The sequence below is a fragment of the Felis catus genome, chromosome B2 (assembly GCF_018350175.1).
Source record: "Felis catus isolate Fca126 chromosome B2, F.catus_Fca126_mat1.0, whole genome shotgun sequence".
NCBI classification, from domain to species: domain Eukaryota; kingdom Metazoa; phylum Chordata; class Mammalia; order Carnivora; family Felidae; genus Felis; species Felis catus.
In genome coordinates, this window is record NC_058372.1 from 118,042,501 (window position 1) to 118,063,961 (window position 21,461).

Consider the following 21,461-nt stretch of genomic DNA (forward strand, 5'->3'; position numbering starts at 1 on the left):
AGAATTAGCAATATAAATATTCCTCCTAATCGAGACTTTAAATTGTTATTGTTATCAAATAGTTGCCCTTGGTTATGTAGTTGTTTTCCCCATGTTAATTATGTCAGCACTCTGGAGGCCGACCATTTAGGTTAGGATTCTTGGTAAAGATTCTGGAACTGTGACACAACCATTTCTGAATAGCTGCCTAATTTTGGGCAAATTGTTTACTTTTTATGTAAATGGAAACAAATAATAGTTTCAATACATGTAAAGACTCTTTGTACAGCCCCGGCCCACAGTAGGTGGCTGATGTTATTGTTATTAGAGCTGTCCTCTATTCCAGTAGATAGTTACAATTTTACCTTACTCATTCTTGAGTACCTACATACTACCCACTCCTAATTCCAGAGTTGTGCCATAAAGTTTGAGTATATAAGTCATTGATTGCTGCTTGGAGTGGAGAACCCTTGGTCTTCCCCCAATTCCCTGGGGTACTCCTTTCCCTATTACTATCTGTATAGCTCTCCAGATTGAGCTTAAGCTTTAGCTCTTTGGAAAACCAGAGCCAGAATGTATTGCAGGTTACTTCTGAGGGAATGAAGAACAAGGCTTGAATTGGGAAGGGGTGAGGAAAAGGGAGAAAACATGAAACTAGTGATTTAAAATATGAAGCCAAATTATGATTCTTGTAGTTATGTCTTTTAAACAGTAGACCCTCATGTGTTTAGAGATCAGTTTTCCATTCTATTCCAACCTGATCTACCCAAGAGCAGGTCTGGAGCACCTTGCATTTGCAGAGAGGACTAGAAGATTTTATTTGGCTTGCTTTCACTGTTCACTTTGCCAGTCAGAAGACAAAATAAATACTGTGATGCTCTTAAGGGAAAAAGAGCCAAAGAAGATGTGACATGAGGAGCTGAAAGCCTGAGAGAAGTGTCCTGTGTGTGTTAGAGTGGTGAATTAGTCAGCGTTCTCCAGAGACACACAACCAACAGGATGTATATCTGTATGAATATCTAGATATATTGATGTCTCAATATATCTGTATCTGTGACTACATACAGAATTTATTTTAAAGGATTAGCTCATGTGACTGTGGAGCCTGGCAAGTACAAAGTTTGCAGGGCAGGCTAGAGACCCAGGGAAGAGTTGCTGTGGTCTCAAGTCCAAAGGCAGTCTGGAGGCAGAATTCCTTCTTTCTTGGGGGACCTCAGTGTTTCGGTAAGCTGGCGTGAAGGGTGGCAAGTAGGAGACACGGAGCCAGCAATAAATTCAAAAGACCTTCAGTGTGGTCAGTGAAAACACAGACAGCTTTGAGGAGGGTTGTAGGTGGCTGCTCTGAGGCTTATTGTCCAGGGTGGGAGGGAGTATAGAACCCTTCCAGTGCTAGGTGGAGTAAGCAACGGCAGAGGAAGAAGTATGGAACCAGATACAATGTCCTGGCTCCCCTTTCGGGGCTGAATGTTTTTTCCAAACCTGGCCCTCACCGGTTTTGGAACAGAGAACTAGGAATGGTAGAGACATTCACATTGGTTTGGGGTTCTCAGGGTGAAGCTGGGGAAAGCTCAAGCTCTTTGGAGAAGTTCCTGTTCACTAATGCTACAAGAATGTGGTGTCACATAGGTGGTAGATTAGAGTTGAGGAGGATTTCCAACAGATATACCTGAGGTAGTTTCTTCAATTCCCCATCTCCTATCAAGACATATAGATGAATCCAGAAATTTCTTGTGCCATGGTGGGTTGATGTGGAGGCCCAACTCAGAAAAAAATGGTGGGTCAGAAAGAACTGGATAAGAGACAAGGGCATACTGCTGAACATCCATGTTTCTTGATGAGAGACTCTGGCAGGGTCGTGCTTCTGCAGTATGTGCTGGTACAAAGCCCAGAAAGAATAAGCATGTTCTCATGGTCCCTGATATGGGACACCCAAGGATATAGCCAGACCAGTCCCCCCAAAATGGGAATCTCTGAGGACTCAAACAGCAGGCAGTCTAGAGACCTCCCTCAGTCCTCTTAGAAGAGTATGCTGGAGGGGCGCCTGGGTGGCTCAGTCGGTTAAGCATCCGACTTCGGCTCAGGTCATGATCTCACTGTTTGTGGGTTCGAGCCCCCCGTCAGGCTCTGTGCTGACAGCTCGGAGCCTGGAGCCTGCTTCAGATTCTGTGTCTCATTCTCTCTGTACCCCTCCCCAACTTGTGCTCTGTCTCTCAAAAATAAATGAATATGTCTTCTTTAAAAAAGGAAGAGTATGCTGGATTCCTTGGGAAGGAAGAGGAGAGGGAAGGGAAAAACTCCTAAGAGGAGGTGTGAATTAACTGAATAATTGTACTCCAAAGAGACCTTTTGAAACCAGCAAAGATCCCCGTTGACCAGTAGGTTTAGGTTTATCTCTGTCATCAGAAGTAGGTCTTGGCCGTGGCAAATGGCATCTGTGTGTCAGTCCTGTTCCTCAGCCTCCACCTCCCATACAAATATTCTGCTTTATTCTCTTAACAGTATTGTGAGGCAGCACAGAAATGTCATCTCTCTTATACATACGGGGAAGCAAGAGCCCTAGGAATTAAGCAAATGCTGGTTAGTAGAGAAGCCAGAACTAGTCCGTTCTCTTATTATTCCATGGGGCGTGTCTGTAAAAGATGGGGAGGCCGAGAGAGAGGGGGTAGGATGGAGACAAAGGAGAGGATGAGCACAAGGGCATGAAAGCAGTGGGGAGGATTAGTCTGCATAGGTATGAAGGGCCTCCTGTATCTCAGTGGTCTCTACTGATGAGCACGTGGTGTGCAGTGGGGTCAGGGTGAGGGGGCAGGTATGCCTCCCGATGTATTGTACTGTTTACATTTCTCAGTGGAGGTGGGACTGCCTCTAAGTCCTAAGAGACTTCTAGAAATATTTGGGGGGTATTTTTGGTCGTCACCATTACTGAGGAGTAATGTGGGCATCTGATGGGCAGGAGCGAGGGCGGCTAAACCACCTGCGGTGCATGGGAGAGTCTGGAACTAGGAAGCATTTTCTTGCCCTAAATCATGGCATCACTCATTGAAGAATTACCGTACAGAGCATGGTGACAGTCAGCATCATTCATCCCTGTGTTTCACCATGTCGTTTTGCAAATACTTTCAGTTTTGTGGGGAAAAAAACCCTAAATGTTTAGCAAGTCTGCTTTGTGTTTGAAGAGTTAAAGTGGCATCCTTATGCAACTTTATGATACTGGAAATATTATCTCTACTAGAAGATGATGACCAGATATTGCAATTCAGTAATTCCTCTTGAGTAAGTTAATTTTTTTTATGTTTATTGTTTATTATTGAGAGAGAGAGAGAGAGAGAGAGAGAGAGAGAGAGAGCGCGCGCGAGCAAGTAGGGGAGGATTAGAGACAGAGAGAGACACAGAATCAGAATCAGGCTCCAGGCTCCGAGCTGTCAGCCCAGAGCCCGATGCACGGTTCGAACTCAAAAACTGCGAGATCATGACCTGAGCTGAAGTCGGATGCTTAACCAACTGAGCCACCTAGGCGCCCTGCTCTTGACTAAGTTATAATGAAAAAATCTAAGAAATAAATAAGGTTTGCTATACAGACAAGATAGTGTTTTACAACTCAACCAGGATTATCAGCCATGTGCAAGATACTGAGTTAAGTGCTTTAGGGAAAATAAAGACGAGTCAGGAATGGCTCTTATGCTTATGTATTATACAGTTAAGTTGACTGGATACCATATGAACTCAAAAATTGTAATATAAAAATGTAAAACGTGGTGTGTTTCATGAAATATAAAATATTAATGGAATTTCAAAGGAGAAAAGATCTACTACTAGTTTGGGAAACCAGGGAAGTGTCTGTGGCAGTATGAACTTTTAAGGGAGGAACAGAATCAAGGTGTGGCTTCGCTTTGCGTTGCTATATCGTGAGAGAGAAATGAATTGGGTTTTCTGGTAAGATGTTATTTGTATGAAGGATTTTCTAAGTCTCTAATCTTTTCATTTTACCTTTCATCCTGTACTGTATAATATGCTGACATCTATGTTGTCAGTTTCTTTTTCTGTGTTGTTACTTTTCAAAATCTAGCATCATATTTTAGGTGTTTAATGATGTATTGATCAATGGGTTGGGTGTGGAGTATGCAGAAGCATTTTCTTGAAATCATGAATTTCTTCATGGGCGCCTGGCTGACTTAGTCAGTAGAGCATGTGACTCTTGATCATGGGGTTATGAGTTTGAGCCCCATGTTGGGTGTGGAGATTACTTAAATTTTTTTAAAAAATCATGAATTTCTTCACAAAGGACTTTAGGTGTAAGGTCCTTTGCCCTTACAGGGTAGAAGAAAGGCATAGAAATTTGTAAGGCCAACCACACCTAGCTGCTGAGTTGAAAAGAAGACTGTCCTTCTTAATTTCAAATACTCCTTTTGGTCTGAACTCTAGTTTGAGAGTTCTTTTTTTCTATACACATATACTTTTTACTTATTTTACCATAAAGAAGTCTTTCCATAAACCACTCTTCGAAAGGTATTCTATTTAAAAGAATTTGAAAGTTAGTGATACTTACCAACAGACACTATGACTTTTTCTCACTCTGCGATCAGTGACATCTCGCTGGGACGTATTTATTGATTTTTGCTCCTGGAGAACTGAAAAAACCAGGCTGAGTTTAAATCATCTATATTTCTTTAATGAAAAATGGGATATAGAATTCACGGTCTCTGAAAAGCCCTAACCTTTAGCATGGCCTGCTTTAGTATATAGTTATAATTAAAATAAGTATCTTGATTTCCCCCAATTTATGCAAGATGAGCCAGAAATGGCTGTTCTGTTTTCACGTGTTCTAGCTCATGGCACACAGTGAAGGACTGTGCTGCAGTAAAAGTATGGACATTGTCTTTTAGGATGGACCCAAATAAGGTTAGGAAGGATTGGGTTTAGGATGTGGATTTGGAGGTACAATGAGAAATGTGGAAATTTCCAAAGCTATTTTTTAAATTTTTATTTATTTGTGAGAGGAGGAGCGGAGGCTGGGGAATCTCAAGAAGGCTCTGCATTGCTGGTGTAGAGCCCGATGGGGAGCTCGAACCCATGAAACATGAGATCATGACCTGAGCCAAAATCAAGAGTTGGATGTTTAACCAACTGAGCCCCCCAGGTGCTCCTTCCAAAGCTATTTTGAACAATTGTATATTATGTTATGACATAGATAAGAATTGAGACTCAGTATGAATTTATTTATGAAGTCAGTTAAAAACTTTATATGGAAGGTAGTTTAGAAATATGAAAGAACTAGAAAAATACTTAAATTTCTCTTCACACATTTAACTTATAATTACTAGTGAATGATCAAGATAGTTTAATGATGTTTCACCAGAAGGGTGTTTTAAAGCCCTATTATATAAGATTGTGCTTATTTCTTTTTGGAGTAATTGCTGCCCTCTAGTGAGATTTTAATTTTTTTCTCATAACAACATATCTACACCAGAATTCTCTTTAAGATGGAAATAATTCATCCTAATTTTCAAAATATTCTAAACCTGATGATGTTTAATTCATTAATATAGTAAACACTTGTTTTATAAAGAGAAATAAAGCACTTGAAACACAGAGTAGCCCTATGATCACATAAGTTAAACAGAAATAACAAACTTATGTGGTTGCAGTTGACAAATATAACCTTTTATTTTTGTTTAATCCAGTTACAATATTATCTTATTACGGAGGCTATTGTAGTTTAAGAGATAATGAAGTTTTAGTAGAGTGCCTTGCAAATAGTAAATACTGTATTAGTACTTTTGATAAGAATTTATAACTTTTCATATAATCTAATAATATAAGCTCTTGTGGCATTAGGTTTTTGGAATATATTATCAGTAATGTTTTTGAGTTGTCCCTGCAGTGTTTCCTTGATTAAAAACTTCTTGGTGAACAATAAAATAGTATTTTCTTTCATGTCTTTAATATAAATTATAATTAAGTAAAGATGTAATTCACTTCTTCCATAGTTTTTATTTAAAAATTAATATTAGTTGTATTTTAATCATACAGATTAGATTTTGAAGTTATTTTTGAGCTCTAAAATAATTAGAACAAATATCAAAATTAACTTATCTTTCTAAAAACTGATGATTTCTTGTTTGGTTTTGTATATCTTATTACCTAATTTATTACTGAAAATTGTATTATCTCTTACCAGTGGTATTGGTGCTCTTTTGGAATTAAAACCATTCATAGAAGAAATCCTCCAAGGAAAACAGTTGATTTTGCCTTTTCAAGGGATTGACACTTTTGGAAATCAGGTTGGATTTGTGAAGCTGGCAGAAGGAGATCACATAAACCCACTTTTGGAGATAGCAGGTAAAATGAACAGCAACACATCCATTTGAAATCTCATCTGTTTAAAGAAGCAGTATTCTCCCCATCCCCAATTCTTATAATAGAGATTTTAACTTTGGGGAGCCATTGTAACCTTACTTTATAAGTGAAACGCTTCAGTATCTGCTTGTGTAGTTATGAGCCAAATAAAACACCTGAAAGTTATCTTGATTTTTTTTTTAAGTATAGTTGACATACAGTGTTCCATTTGTTTCAGGTGTACAACATAGTGATTTGACAAGTTTATACATTATGCTCTGTTAACCGCATAGCTGTAGCTACCATCTGACCCAGTACATCGCTATTACAGTATCATTGACTGCATTCCTTATGCAGTGCATTTTAGTCCCATGAATAACTGGAAGTCTATCTCCTACTCACCTTCACTCATTTTGCTCAACCCCCTACCACTTTTCCCTCTGGCAACCATCATTTTTGTCTCTATTTATAGGTCTGATTCTGCTTTTTGTTTATTCATTTGTTTTGTTTTGTTTTTTGGATTCCACTTATGAATAGAATCGTATGGTATTTGTCTTTCTCTGTCTGATTTATTTCACTTAGCATAATACCCTTTAAGTCCATCCATGTTGTCTCAAATGGTAGAATCTCATCCTTTTTTTGTGCCTGTGTAATATTCTATTGTATATATACCAGTCTTTCTTCTCTGTTTGTCTACCGATGGACACTTAGGTTGCTTCATATTTTGGCTATTGTAAATCATGCTGTAATAAACATAGGGATGCAGGTATCTTTTTGAATTAGTGTTGTTGTTTTGGGGTTAATACTCAAGAGTGGAATTATTGAATCATATGGTGTTTCTATTTTTAATTTTTTGAGGAACTTCCATACTGTTTTCCAGAGTGATTGTACTATCTTGATTCTTTGACCTGAGGATATGTTGATTCTTGGCTATCTAGAAGGTGGTGGGTTGGACTCAAGGACCTGCTAGGACGGTCCTAATCATAAGTCTGAAGGGTTCCAGTGCTTTTCATGACATTTGACATACACTTGGCATTTAATAAGTACCAACTGTGTGAATAAGAATCACCAGTTGCCTATTCAGAGGCTTGTGGGCATTGTCAGCCCTATTCCAGAGAGTCAGCACCTTTTTCCTTTGTACCACTTTTTCCCCCCTTCCTGAAGGTTCTACTCTCTGAGCAGGTCCATTGGTGATATTAGAAGGTCTCCTATCCGTTGAGAACAGGTTGCTTACTACAGCACAATTGAAAGTGTTTAGGGAAGTATAAGCAGAAAATTACAAAATCTGGATGGATGACTTTTGAGTTGATACAGAGATTGTAGTTTGGGTGTTAGTCTACATGCTTTAAAAAATTTTTATTTGCATATTCTGTCAGATCATTTCAGGTCATTTCATTTCAGGTTTAGTGATTTTTGGTTCGTAACACACTCATCATTGGTCCATGCTTGTTTTGCTCGGTATACCTATCTATCCATCTGTCATCTATCTACCATCCATCCATCCATCCATCCATCCATCCATCCATCTATTTAATTAATTAATTTAAAATGCTGATTTTTGAGAGAGAGAGACAGTACTAGCAGGGGAGGGGCAGAGAGAGAGGGGGACAGAGGATCTGAAGCGTGCTCCATGCTGACAGCAGAGAACTGTATGTGGGGATCAAACTCAGGAACCGTGATGTTGTGACCTGAGCTGAAGTTGAATGCTTAACCAGCTGAACCGCCCCTTCATCCATCTATTTTAAAATGGTATCATAATCACATGGGAATCCACCACCAAACAAAAAGCACAAAACAAAATCCATAAAACAAATGCTAGGACATTGGCAGTAATCTAATTGTATTATCCTTTTTGTCAACGCATCCCATGATTGTCCTTCATTTAAGCTAACCATCATCCTGAAGCTGAAGTTGGTGTTTATTATGTCCTTATATTCTCCCAAAGTGTATGTATTTTCAAGTGGTTTTAACCTTATAAAAAGGTTATCATGTATATGATTTTTTGAGACATACTTTTTTTTTTTTTACTTAATATTATATTGCCGTTATGCAGTTTTATAGTTGCCTATTCAAAAGTGCATTTCTTGGGGTGCCTGGCTGGCTCAGTCTGAAGAGCACGTGACTCTTTATCTCAGGGTCATGAGTTGGAGCCCCATGTTGGTTATAGAGATTACTTAAATAAATAAATAATACAAAAAACCTAAATACCTCCCTCCCCCCCAAAAAAAACCCCACAAAAAACAGAAGTACATCTCTTTTAGGGTTAAGGGAGGCATTGAGGATTAAGTTTCATTTCATTGTTGGTTAAGTTTTCTTTTGTGAAGCAAAGTACATATAAACAAACATGCAAACAATATTTATGAGTCAAGAAGGACTTAAAATTATTAGTTGGTCAAGGAGAAGGCAACTCTGACAGTTTTTATAGCATAAAGCATTTGGGAACCACTGTCCACAGTTAGCAACTTAATCTGTTCTTCCTAACTGCTCTGGAGAAAATGCTAGATTTAGGTTTTTTCTTTTGTAATATAAATTTCTCTGAGCTCAAGAAACATTTCTAACTAGTCATTCATTCATTGTTCTTTTAAATAATTCAATGGGTGCTTGCAACATTGAGAATTCCATCCATTCTTAGCAAATATTCTCACAAAGGCGGTTTCCAGTATTGGTGAAAGATCCATTGTGTGCTGAGGAATGTGAAATCTTGCCAGCTTTAGTATGAGTATGAGCCGAAGGGTATTGGTTTGTCATTTTAGGAAAGGCCACTGCCCCTGTAATTCCTTTCTCGATGGGAGACACTGTTGCTTGAAAATGTATATACTTTTCCAAAATTTAAACAAAACATTACAAAAATGGAAAATAGAGGGGGAATAGCATTCTGTCCTCATGTAATCAATGTTTGTTATACTTGCTTTTAATCTCTTGTGCATATATATTTACTGTTGCTTTTGATTATAGTTTGTATGCACTGGTATAAGAAATCTAAATACTTAAATATGTGTATGGAAAATTTTCATTGAAGTTTTTAGTTGGAGCACTCTATATATACAGTGTTCAGATAGACTGTTCAATACATGAAATTTTTGTCGGTATTTCACTTCATTAGATTTATTTTATTTATTTATTTATTTATTTTTTTAAAATTTTTTTTCAACGTTTATTTATTTTTTGGGACAGAGAGAGACAGAGCATGAACGGGGGAGGGGCAGAGAGAGAGGGAGACACAGAATCGGAAACAGGCTCCAGGCTCTGAGCCATCAGCCCAGAGCCTGACGCGGGGCTCGAACTCACGGACCGCGAGATCGTGACCTGGCTGAAGTCGGACGCTTAACTGACTGCGCCACCCAGGTGCCCCCATTAGATTTATTTTGACAAGAATGCCTCAGGATTAGTATTGTTTTAGTCCAACAGTATCAGTAAATAATGTAATATTTGTCTTTGTGTCATATTTTATAGACGATTTATTCAAATAATACATTCCAACTTTTAAAAGAATATATTCCATTGACCAGGCCATTACATTTCTTAACACTGTGCTAAACTATGCATATGTATATGCCTACACAGGAGTTTTAAAATCTTTTTTGTTCAGAATACAGAGCTAGATGCCCTTAATAGAAAGCAGGAGAATTTTTAGAGAAATTTAATTATTAAAGTATTGATAATAAAGTTTAAGTACATGTTCTGAAGTAAAACCAACTTGAAAAGTAGTTCAAAATTGTAATTCATGAATAGCGTGATTTACCTGATTTTCATAGAGTTTTAAAATTTACAAGTTAAAAGAACAAATTCTTAAAATATTACATAGTTGTTATAAAAAAGAGGACTGAATTTTAGACACTAACACTTGAACTCATTGCTGAAAATTTTGCAAGATAAAGAATAATTTAGAATTTTCAATGTGTGAAATTGAAGAAAATTACTGTACATTTTGAATTAATACAATCTGAATATATGTGCTTTTGCCATCAGTACTTGAATTACACCCCTGGATCTGCTGGCTACTACTACCCGTTATTTCTGGGAGCCGCCTCGTGGGCCGAAAGACCAAGCCTATGTTTGCACACTGTGTCCTTGTAGGTTTCTGGCGATAGCTGCTTGAGGAAGCTGGTAAGACGTGTGGCATCAGAGCTCTGAGTGTCAGCTTCCTATCTGGACCTTGAGAAGTCCTGTTTTTCCAGAATAAAACAGCACCTTCTCCTTTCTTAGCAGGACACGGTAGCTCATAGAGCTAAGAAGATACTGAAAATTATGCATTTTTGTGGCACTTCTCCACATCTTACAATGCTGAAATTGCACTGAAAAGCTTTTTGTGTGGAAGTGAATATGTGATTTTATTAATTTATTTCAGCAAAATGTAATTTTGTTAAGATATGTATTAGATTGAGAGATTGCTAAAAATGTAGCCTGCTAGAATTATAAGAGTTTTTGCAAATCTCTCTCTTTTTTTTTTTTTTTAATGAGGAAAGTGCCCCTGGTTAGCATGTGAAAAGACTCCAAGTGTATTTATCTCATATAAGGACGAGTGAAAGGTTTTAAGGATATTCATTTGAATGTTACGCTTTCTCTTATGTTGTCACTTCCCCCAAAAGATGGAGAGCATATGCCCTGTGTTTTCTGCTCCCTGTGGGGATTCCGTTTGGTTGCTGGCATCTTTGAGCCTTTCTAGGCTGCCCTATGACCACATGAAATCTTGAACTTCTAACCACCACAGGCAGTGGGCATCCTTCCCCTTCATGGCCTGGGTTAGGCTGTCTTCAAAAACATCAGAACACCTTAGCCACACTTCATTTAGAAGAAGCAAAGACCAACTTTTCTCCCCAGTCAGGATAAATGACAACCCTGCACCACTGACGACCTTCAGAGCCTCTGTTGCATGCCCCACCTCATGCACAGGCTTCTGTAGGTACAGTCCCCCCATACTTCCTGCCCCTTCTCATTTTTCTTTTACCCGTTTCCACTGTCCCCGCAGGGGAGGGAGAGTGTTTTTCCTCCTGCCCCCCGGATTGTCCTCCAGGGACCCATAAAATTAGACTGACAAAAGGTTAACAAGAAAAAAACAAGGAGTTTATTAATGTGTGCAGTACATATCCAGTGGAGAAGCCTCAATGAAGAGTAGCTCAAAAGGATGGTTGGGGCACCTGAGTGGCTCAGTCCGTTAAGCATCTGACTTCAGCTCAGGTCATGATCTCATGGTTCATGAGTTTGAGCCCCACGTCGGGCTCTGTGTTGACAGCTCAGAGACTGGAGCCTGCTTCGGATTCTGTGTCTTCGTCTCTCTCTGCCTCTCCCATGCTCACACACTGTCTTTCTCTCTCTCTTTCCAAAATAAATAAACCTTAAAAAAAAAGGGTGGTTAGAACTTGGGCACTAGAGCATCTTAACGGAAGAACAGTTACTTTGTAGAGAAGTGATAAGATAAAGGAAGAGGTTTTAGGCTTTCCAGAGTGGCAAATTGTGGGAAGGTAAGTATGTGGGAGACTCTCATGAAGTAAGGTGTGTTTGTAGAGGTCCAGCTTGACCATAAAACTTTCCTGGGAGAGGGGATTTGGGGCAGTTTCACTTTTTAGAAGTGTCAGCTCTTAGATAAGAGAGGCTCTGGGAAGGTTTTTTTCTACATATGCTGAGTCTTCTTTGCCTCCAGCTCAAAGTTCTTATGCCAAAGTAGCAAATTTTGGGGTGGTGTATTCTGGTTCCCTCCATCTCCTCTTTTATTTTACTTGATTTTCTTTCAAACACTTAAATGGATTTACTTTGTGCGATTATTCTAATCATTTTACAGACATTAGTTCATTTAATTTTAACAACTCTATGAGAGAGGGACCACTATTATCATCCCCATCTTTTTTTTTTTTATTTAAAAATTTTTTTTTTCAACGTTTTTTATTTTTTATTTTTGGGACAGAGAGAGACAGAGCATGAACGGGGGAGGGGCAGAGAGAGAGGGAGACACAGAATCGGAAACAGGCTCCAGGCTCTGAGCCATCAGCCCAGAGCCTGACGCGGGGCTCGAACTCACGGACTGCGAGATCATGACCTGGCTGAAGTCGGACGTTTAACCGACTGCGCCACCCAGGCACCCCAATCATCCCCATCTTTATAGGTAGGGAAACTGAGGCATAAAGCAGCTAAATAATTCGTTAGTAAGTGGTATAGCCAGGACTCAAATCCAGGCAGTCTATTTAAAAAAAAAATTGTTACTATTATTGTTATTCTTATTCATTATAATATATGTGTGATATATAATGTCCATAAAGAAGAGTATTTGGGGGCACCTGGGTGGCTCAGTCTGTTGAGTGTCCAACTTCGGCTCAGGTCATGATCTCACAGCTTGTGAGTTCGAGCCCCGCGTTGGGCTCTGTGCTGACAGCTCAGAGCCCGGAACCTGCTTTGGATTCTGTGTCTCCCTCTCTCTCTGCCCCTAACCCACTCACATTCTGTCTCTGTCTCTCTCAAAAATAAATAAACATTAAGAAGAGTATTTGGTACAGAACAAATGCTCACTCAAGAAATGTTAGTTACCATTATCAACATCACAGCATAGTTTCCAAAAGCATTTTTTTATTGTGTAACTGTATTTTTATTTTATTTATTTATTTATTTATTTATTTATTTATTTATTTACTTATTTATTTATTTTAACGTTTATTTATTTTTGAGACAGAGAGAGACAGAGCATGAACAGGGGAGGGGCAGAAAGAGATGGAGACACAGAATCTGAAACAGGCTCCAGGCTCTGAGCTGTCAGCACAGAGCCCGACGCAGGGCTCGAACTCACAGACCGTGAGATCATGACCTGAGCTGAAGTCAGCTTAACCGACCGAGCACCCAGGCGCCCCTGTGTAATTGTATTTTTAAATGATTGTATAATATGTCATTGCATCCTAATTTATTTTACTGTTCCCCTGTTGTTAGACATCCTCTTTTATTGAGGAATAATTGACATATGAAATTATATTAGTTTCAGGGTTTACAACATAATGATTTGTTATGTACATGTCTATTGTGAAATGACTAGACAGAAAGTCTAGTTAATATTCATCACCTCACATAGTAACAGATTTTTTTCTTTTGATGAGGACTTTTATTTACTCCCTTAGCAACCTTCAAATACCAATATGGTATTATTAAGTATAGAAACCATGTTGTACCTTACATCCCCTGACTTATTTATATAATAACTGGAAATTTGTACTTTTGATTCCCTGTCCTCATTTTGTCCACCCTGCACCAGAGTCTGTGTTCTTCATCACTGTGCTAGTTACACTGTAAATTAGCAAGTGGACTCCTAGTTTGCAGTAGCATCCCCTTGACCTTCTTGCCTTAGCTGATCTGAGATTTGCTAATCTGAGATCACAGCTTCCTCTGGGTGAAGGCTGCTCCTTCCACCACATGCCTCACACCATGAGGCCCAGAGGTCATCCATTTTCTCTCCGTTCTCTGTTGCTTTGTCCCCAATCTGCTCTCACACACAATCCTTATTGGTGGTGCATGCTGTGGAGTTTTGTCACCCTCTACCTCTCATTCTTGCTGTTGTCCAAATATTTCCTCTCACTTGTTGAGCACTTTGTTTCCTACCTCACACTGCGACCCTTTCTTGCAGCACCATGAGCACAACCATCTAACCATCCTGGCTCAGAGTGAGCTGTGGAAGTGGAGTCTGTTGGGACTGACTTTGCATTCAGTTTCCTTATTTGTAAGATGAGCATGATAGTAACTGTTCTCAAGATAGGATAACGTACATGAAGTGCTTAGCGCAGTTTGGCACATATACAGCGGTGAATAGATGGTGGCTGTTATCATTACTAATAATGATAAGTCCTACCCCTCCACCCCCCTGCTACCATCACTATTACTTTTCTTAAAATCCCTTGACTTCTTTGAAGGTAGCCTCCTACTCTCATACTGTGCTCCAGCAAGTTCATAAGTATAGTGAAACCTTTGGCTATTCACCTGCCAGAACTACTGTAAGACCGTAAATTGGACAGAACTGTCTGTCACCCTAACTTCCCACCCTTCATGCTATTTCACTTTCTCTCCATTTTTACTCATGCTGTGGGACCCCACTGAGCCCTCTTGTTTCCTCTTCCTGGCCAACATGTTTTATTCCTTCTTAAACTGGTCATGGCTTCATGGTGCATTACTCTGTTGGTGGCTCTTTCAGGTGCCCTGTCTTCTTGTTCTTCTGTTTTGTGACCAGTCTGGCAAATACCAATGGTAGATCAGTTCAGTCATTTGCTTTTTTACCCCAACAACCTGGGCAAATTAAAATCCAGACTCCTTGGGGCACCTGGGTAGCTCAGTCGGTTAAGTATCCAACTTTGGCTCAGGTCATGATCTCACAGTTCTCGAGTTCAAGCCCTTCATCGGGCTCTGTGCTGTCAGTGCAGAGCCTGCTTCGGATCCTCTGTCCCCCCTTCTCCGCCCCCTCCCCCTTCCCCCGCTCGCATGTGTGGTCACGCTGTCTCAGAAATAAACAAACATTAAAATAAAAAATTTAAAAATAAAATAAAATTCCGACTCCTTGCTTGGGTCCACAGTGTCTCTGTGCTGGTGTCCTGTCTCCTGTCTCGTCGTGGTTCTCTCATCTTGCCTACTGTGCTCACGTAGTTATGCTGCTTTCTTTCCAGTACTGGGACTCAACGAGTTCTTTCTTGCCATGGAACTTTTGCAAATATATGAGTTAACCCTCCATTTGGACCTTTTCATTGTTTAGCTCAAATGTCACCACCTCAGAGACCATTTCCCTTTCCTCTGTAAAGAGAGTCTCCTCATGAGTAAGTTCTCTGTCATTGTACCTGGTGCGTCTCCTTCGCAGGTCTCATCACCGGTTGTAACAGCGTAATTTTGTTTGACAGTCTTCCCCGGGTTAAGCTCCATGATGGCAAGGACCATGACTGTTCTGTTGACACTTATTTACCTAGTACCTTCTAGAAAGTGTGACACATAACAGGTGTTAATGAGTAGTTATCACAGGCATGGGAAAATGAAGAAAACATTTTCATGTCATGTATGTTGGTTCTCCTGCAAATGTAAGTTTTCAAGACTCAGCAGCGTCCTGTTGACAGGCCACTTCTCCTGCCTTTCTTTCTCTTGTCCCCTGTCACTGCTCCAGGCTTCTGTTAAGTTCCCTTAGCCTTCTGCCCTTCCCTCCACAGACAAAACTGAGGCTGGGACCTACTTCATTTGTTCCCTGTACTTAGTAAACCTGCTGCTGTGTTTGGCTTTTTAAGCCCCATATAGTTTTAGGAAAAGATGTATCTTCAGTCTATTTAAGGACTAATGTCTTCAGCTGTGTTCTTGATCTGACACTTCAGTCTGGATATTGCTTTACTGGTTCCTTCCTCTCTCTCCTGTACTTCTGTATTTTCTACCTTTTTTTTCCACTGGTTCATTGCCCCAACTTTAGTATTTTGTATATGGTATAAGGCAAGGGTTTCACTTCATTCTTTTGCAATGTGGATACCCGGTTTTTCCAATACTACTTGTTGAGAAGACTATCCTTTCCCCACTGAATGGTCTTGGCATTCTTGTTGGAAACCATTTGACGATATACAAGAGGGTTGATTTCTGGGCAGTCTTTTCTATTCCATTGGTTTTGGAGGTTTGTGTTTTTGCCAGTGCCACACTGTTTTACCCCAGTATAATTAACATGCAGTGTTGTATTAGTTTAGGTGTACAATATAGTGATTCAGCAGTTCTGTACATTACTCAGTGCTCATCATGATAACTATATTCTTTAATCTCCATCACCTATTTTCCCCATCCCCCCCACCACCTCCCCTCTGGTAACCATCAGTTTGTTCTCTAGAGTTAGTGTCTTTTTCTTAGTTCGCCTCTATGTGTCTTTTTCCTTTGTTCATTTGTTTCTTAAATTCCACATATGAGTGAAACCGTATGGTATTGGTCTTTCCTGACTCACTTTGCTTCGCATTATATTCCCTAGTTCTATCCATATTGTTGCAAATGGTAGTATTTCATTCTTTTTTAATGGCTGAATAATATTCCATTGTATATGTACACCACATCTTCTTTATCCATTTATCTGTCGATGGACACTTGGGCTGCTTCCATATCTTGACCATTGTAAATTATGTTGCAATAAACATGGGGATACATGTATCCCTTTGAATTAGTGTTTTTGTCTTTTTTGAATAAATAGCCAGTAGTGTGATTACTAGGTCATAAGGTAGTTCTATTTTGAAATTTATGAGGAACCTCTGTCTTCCACAATGGCTGTACCTGCTTGCATTCCCACCAGCAGTGCCAGAGGGTTCCTTTTCCTTCACACCCTTACCAACACTTGTTTCTTCTGTTTTGATTTTAACCATTCTGACAGGTGTGAGCACACTGTTTTGATTACTGTAGCCTTGTAGTAAATGTTGAAACAAGGAAATGTGAGACTTCTAGCTTTGTTCTTCTTTATTAAGAATTTTTGGCTAGGGTTCCTTGAGATTTCATATCAATTTTAGGATGTTGTTTTCTATTTCTGCACAAAACGTCATTGGAACTTTGATAGGAATTGCATTGTCTGTAGATCACGTTGGGTAGTATTGACATCTTCACAGTATTAAGGCTTCCAGTCCATGAACATGAGATGCCTTCCATTTACTTTGTTTCTTCTTCCGTTTCTTTCAGTACCATTTTGTAGTTGTCAGTCTTTTGCCTCCTTGGTAAAGTTTATTCCTAAGTATTGTATTATTTTTGATACTATTGTAAATGGAATTGAGTTTATTCTTAATTTCTTAATTTCCTTTTCAGACTGTATAATTGATCTTTTATAGGACTCATTTCAAATGTCATTTCCAAAATGAAGGCTTTTCTGATTTCTTAAAAATAGAAATGACCACTTTCTTCTCTAACCTTCCCTATATTCTGTGTATAAATGCTTATCTACTGTAGAAACTACAGTAGTTCGTTGAATTTGATTGTTTAAAATCGATGTTCCTCAACTAGAGTGAAAGCTTTTGGAGGGAATCTTTCATCTTTGGGTCCCCAGAGCCTGCTATTTAATAGATATTCAATAACTGTCTTTTAAAGAGATGTATAAGTCAATGAAAAATGTATGATGTAAGCATAAAAGTGTAACTGAATGAACATAGTTTCTCTTTTCTTATTTATATTTATGTCTAAATCTCTGCATGAGCGTAAAATCCAGTCCTGGTGTCTAGAATCCCTGATAGATAATGTACCAGCATTCTCTGACCGCTCACTTGGACTGGCTGGTTGTGGGGATGAGAAGAGGGACCTGAGAGATCATTTGTAATGGCCTTATCACTTTTACTGTCAAGTTTAAGGAATCTGTCCAAGGACACAAATTGAATAATAAGAGAACTGAGCCAGTGTTAGAGTGCTCAATCTGGGTCTCTTTCCTCAACTGCAGTGGAATGAATATGATTCCTGTGGCATCAAGGTGTAATTTTAAAGACTTGCTTTCAAGAATGAATGTTTTAAAATTCTGTTGGACAGTTTTACATAGTAATGAATTGGAAATATCTGCTTAAAATGATGAGTCTAAAATTTTTTAATTGAAGTTCATATTATGGCAGCCTTTATGTTGAAGTGTATATACAGTTCAAATGACTTACTAAATCTGAAATGAAGCAGTTTAAGTAGCATATATATGGAAACAAAAATCCTTCAAATAGTAATAACATAGGAACAACAAAAAACAGTTGTATGGCTTTTATTTCATTCAAGTTTAGATGGCTAAACAGCGATTCTAAAATTTTATTGAGATTTTTCATACTATATGTGACATAGATTTACTGTAACTTAAAATAGTGTAAGAAAGTATCTTCCAATTAAAAAGCATGGAGAGACTTTATCACCGCCTATTGTATGGTGTATTGTCTAATTACAAATCAGTCTTCTTAAAGCTAAAATCCAACTGCTTATTTCTGGGGCGCCTGGGTGGTGCAGTCGGTTAAGCGTCCGACTTCAGCCAGGTCACGATCTCACGGTCCGTGAGTTCGAGCCCCGCGTCAGGCTCTGGATTGATGGCTTGGAGCCTGGAGCCTGTTTCTGATTCTGTGTCTCCCTCTCTTTCTGCCCCTCCCCCGTTCATGCTCTGTCTCTCTCTGTCCCAAAAATAAATAAAAAACGTTGAAATCCAACTGCTTATTTCTGTTGCATCTGAAATAGAATATTAAAACTTAAGAATTTATTAGGACTATGTAATTTACATTTAGTATTCTAAATTATTCTTTTTATTTTGAGAGAGAGAGTGCACGTGTGCTGCGTGAACACATGGGAGGGGCAGAGAGAGAGGGAGAGAGAGAGAATCCCAAGGAGGCTCTGCGCTGTCAGCATGGAGCCCAACACGGGGCTCAGTCTCACGGAATGTGAGATCATGACCTGAACGAAAATCAGGACTTGGACGCTTAACTGAGCCACCAGCCGCCCCTAGACTACTCTTATTAGTAAACTTTTTGTATACCTCAATAAAAAAATAAACCTCTTTGTGATTATTCTCAAATTATAGATCATGCTATCATATAAATATCCCTTACAATGTTAGCAAAAGGGTAAAAACAGCAAAAGAGGAAAAAAGGAAAAAAATTTACAAGAAAGTGTATTTAGTTAAAAAGACATGATTTTATTAAAATTGGTCTGTTGCAACATTTACTTTGAGACAACTTTAGCAATTTCTTTACATTTTAGCTATAAATTTATTGTTGCTACATACTTAAGAGTTCATTTGAATAAAATGTCCTATATAAAAATAAATATAAAAAATTAAAAAACAGATAAAACTTCCCAGTGCTTAGCATACTCATAAATGTTTGTTGAATAAAACAACCCCCTCCCCCAAATAGATAAAACTGTATTTGTTAGGATTACAAAATATTGTTTCTTTAATGAAATATTTGTTTCAGTCTTCTTTTATATAGTGAAGTCTCCTAGTGTTTAAATACATTTTAAGAAATTGTTCTTCGGACATTTTGCACCTTTAGCTATGAGGCATGTCGTATTATTTAGGAAGGGTTCTTAGTTGGCTTTTGAAGGGTGTCTGATGTATTTGCTGTGTGATTTTCTATTTAGTGCTTGGAGGAATGGCTGTGGACTAGGAGGAATTGAACAATCTCTTAAATTATTCATAAGCTTCTCTTCAGAATGTGAGTTAGCGTAGATGAAAAATGACATGTGGTTTTCACACTGGCAAAAACTCTTCTCATCTCAAGAATGACCTTTCAAAAAAATGTTTATTTTGAGAGCGTGTACGAACAGGGGAGGGGCAGACAGATAGGAAGAGAGAGAATCCTGAGCAGGCTTTGTGCTGTCAGCAAAGCCTGACGTTGGGCTCAAATTCGCTGAGAGATCAAGAGTCAGATGCTTAACCAACTGAGCCACCCAGGTGTCCCTCAAGAATGATATATCTATAACCATTACCCTGTAGTCTAGCTAAGCAATAGATTATACTGCTATTAGGAGCAAAACACCAACACTAAGAAATACTTTTCAAAAAGAAGACAACAATTTCTTTTTTTCCTTATTTCTGTCTACCTAGAGGATATACTGTACTGAACAAAACACAGTAACAAATTATATGTGCTTTGTGACATATTATTTAAAACAGTATTGTAAATAGATACCTATCATCAAAAATTTAAGGCCTAGGGCACCTGGGTGGCTCAGTTGGTTGAGTGTCTGACTCTTGATTTCGGCTCAGATCATGATCTTATGGTTCATGCTTTGAGCCCCTCATCAGACTCTGCACTGACAGTGAGGAGCCTGCTTGGGATTCTGTCTCCCTCTCTCTCTCCTCCCCAGCTCAGCTCATGCTTTCTCTGTCTCTGTCTCTCTCTCTCTGAAAGAAAAAAAAAAAAATTACGCCCAGTGAATAATGAAAACTGTTGGGTCAAAATTTAATGTAACAAACCAGTAAATAGGAAAATGTTATATCTTTAGAATCAGTTGATAATAAGATTGTTACATCAAATAAAATACGTAAGTGTAAACTAATATAGATAGTAATGAACAGTACAGATGCCTACTCTTTTAATTTCTCTTCACAAAACTTTCTTTATATCTTTTATAGTTTTTGATAATTCTGAACATTGTTAAGTCCTTCTCTTTACTGGACCCAAATCTGTCCCCTGAGACTATAAGCTCTCTGAAAGCAGGGACACGTTTGCTGTCTCAAGCAGATCGTGTGCCTGACACACTTGGGAAGTGCTCAGTAAACAAATGAACAAATGAATTTTTGCTTTCGCACCTTCATGCCATGTCTGTTTTCTGGGTTGATACGAACATGTTGCCGAGTTGCTACCAGTAACTCTTCTACGTGCTAATTCTTCAAATACTTGAAGACTTAGGAAATACGTCCTAATCCCTTCAGTCCGATCCTAGGAACTTAATAAATTAGTCCACCATGGTATATGTTAAGCTATCAGACACTGCCAATATTTGACTATTTTTGACCCATAAAAATGGCAGTTGTGTATGAGTTGGCTTAATATTTTAACTCTAAGTCTGTTTCTTTTTAAGTTTATTTATTTTTGAGAGAGAGCAAGGTGGGGATAGGGGCAGAGAGAGAGGGAGAGAGAGAGAGAGAGAGAGAGAGAGAGAGAGAATCCCAAGCAGGCACCACACTGTTAATGCAGAGCCTGATGTGGGGCTCAAACTCATGAACCGTGAGATCATGACCCAAGCCAAAGTCAGAGGCTTAACTGAATGAGCCACACAGGCATCCCTCTCCTTGTATTTCTTATATGCCTTGTTCTGTGCCTATTCTCCCCACCTCCCCCCACCCCGACAGTGGCACCCATGTTCACAGAATAGAATATAGCATGAAAAATCAAGGAAAGGCTTTGGGAGTTCAACACCTAAACATAATGGTAAGTTTTTCCTGCTTTGATGCTAGAAAAGACTCCCAGGGTCAGGCAAAGAAGAGAGTTAGAGCTCAAGGTAGAGTGTGAGTTCTTGCCCCTCCATCATCCTGACTGGAAGAGCAGAAACTCGCATGAGTCCGAGAGCAGGGGTGACCCTGTGCTTTGCTCCTGAAGTGTGCCTATAGGTGTGGCAAGGAAGAAGCCCCTGTGCTTCTAGAGGGGTGGTGGAGATGAAGTGAGGGTGGTATTGTGTGAATGGGTGGTCTTACAGGGTTTCGGCCCTTTCCTCCTTGGTCCTGGGTAATTATGCTATTT

The 21,461-nt window shown here is 39.1% G+C and overlaps 1 protein-coding gene across 8 annotated transcripts in view; it reads left to right on the forward strand.

Moving 5' to 3' along the window:
* Positions 1-21,461, forward strand: part of AKAP7 (A-kinase anchoring protein 7) — a 156,761-nt gene that overhangs the window by 33,829 nt on the left and 101,471 nt on the right. For all 8 annotated transcript variants that reach the window (XM_023254370.2, XM_023254372.2, XM_023254371.2 and 5 more), the window contains one exon: positions 6,158-6,318. In XM_023254370.2, the coding sequence (XP_023110138.1) occupies positions 6,158-6,318 (161 nt within the window). The remainder of the gene's footprint in view (positions 1-6,157; positions 6,319-21,461) is intronic.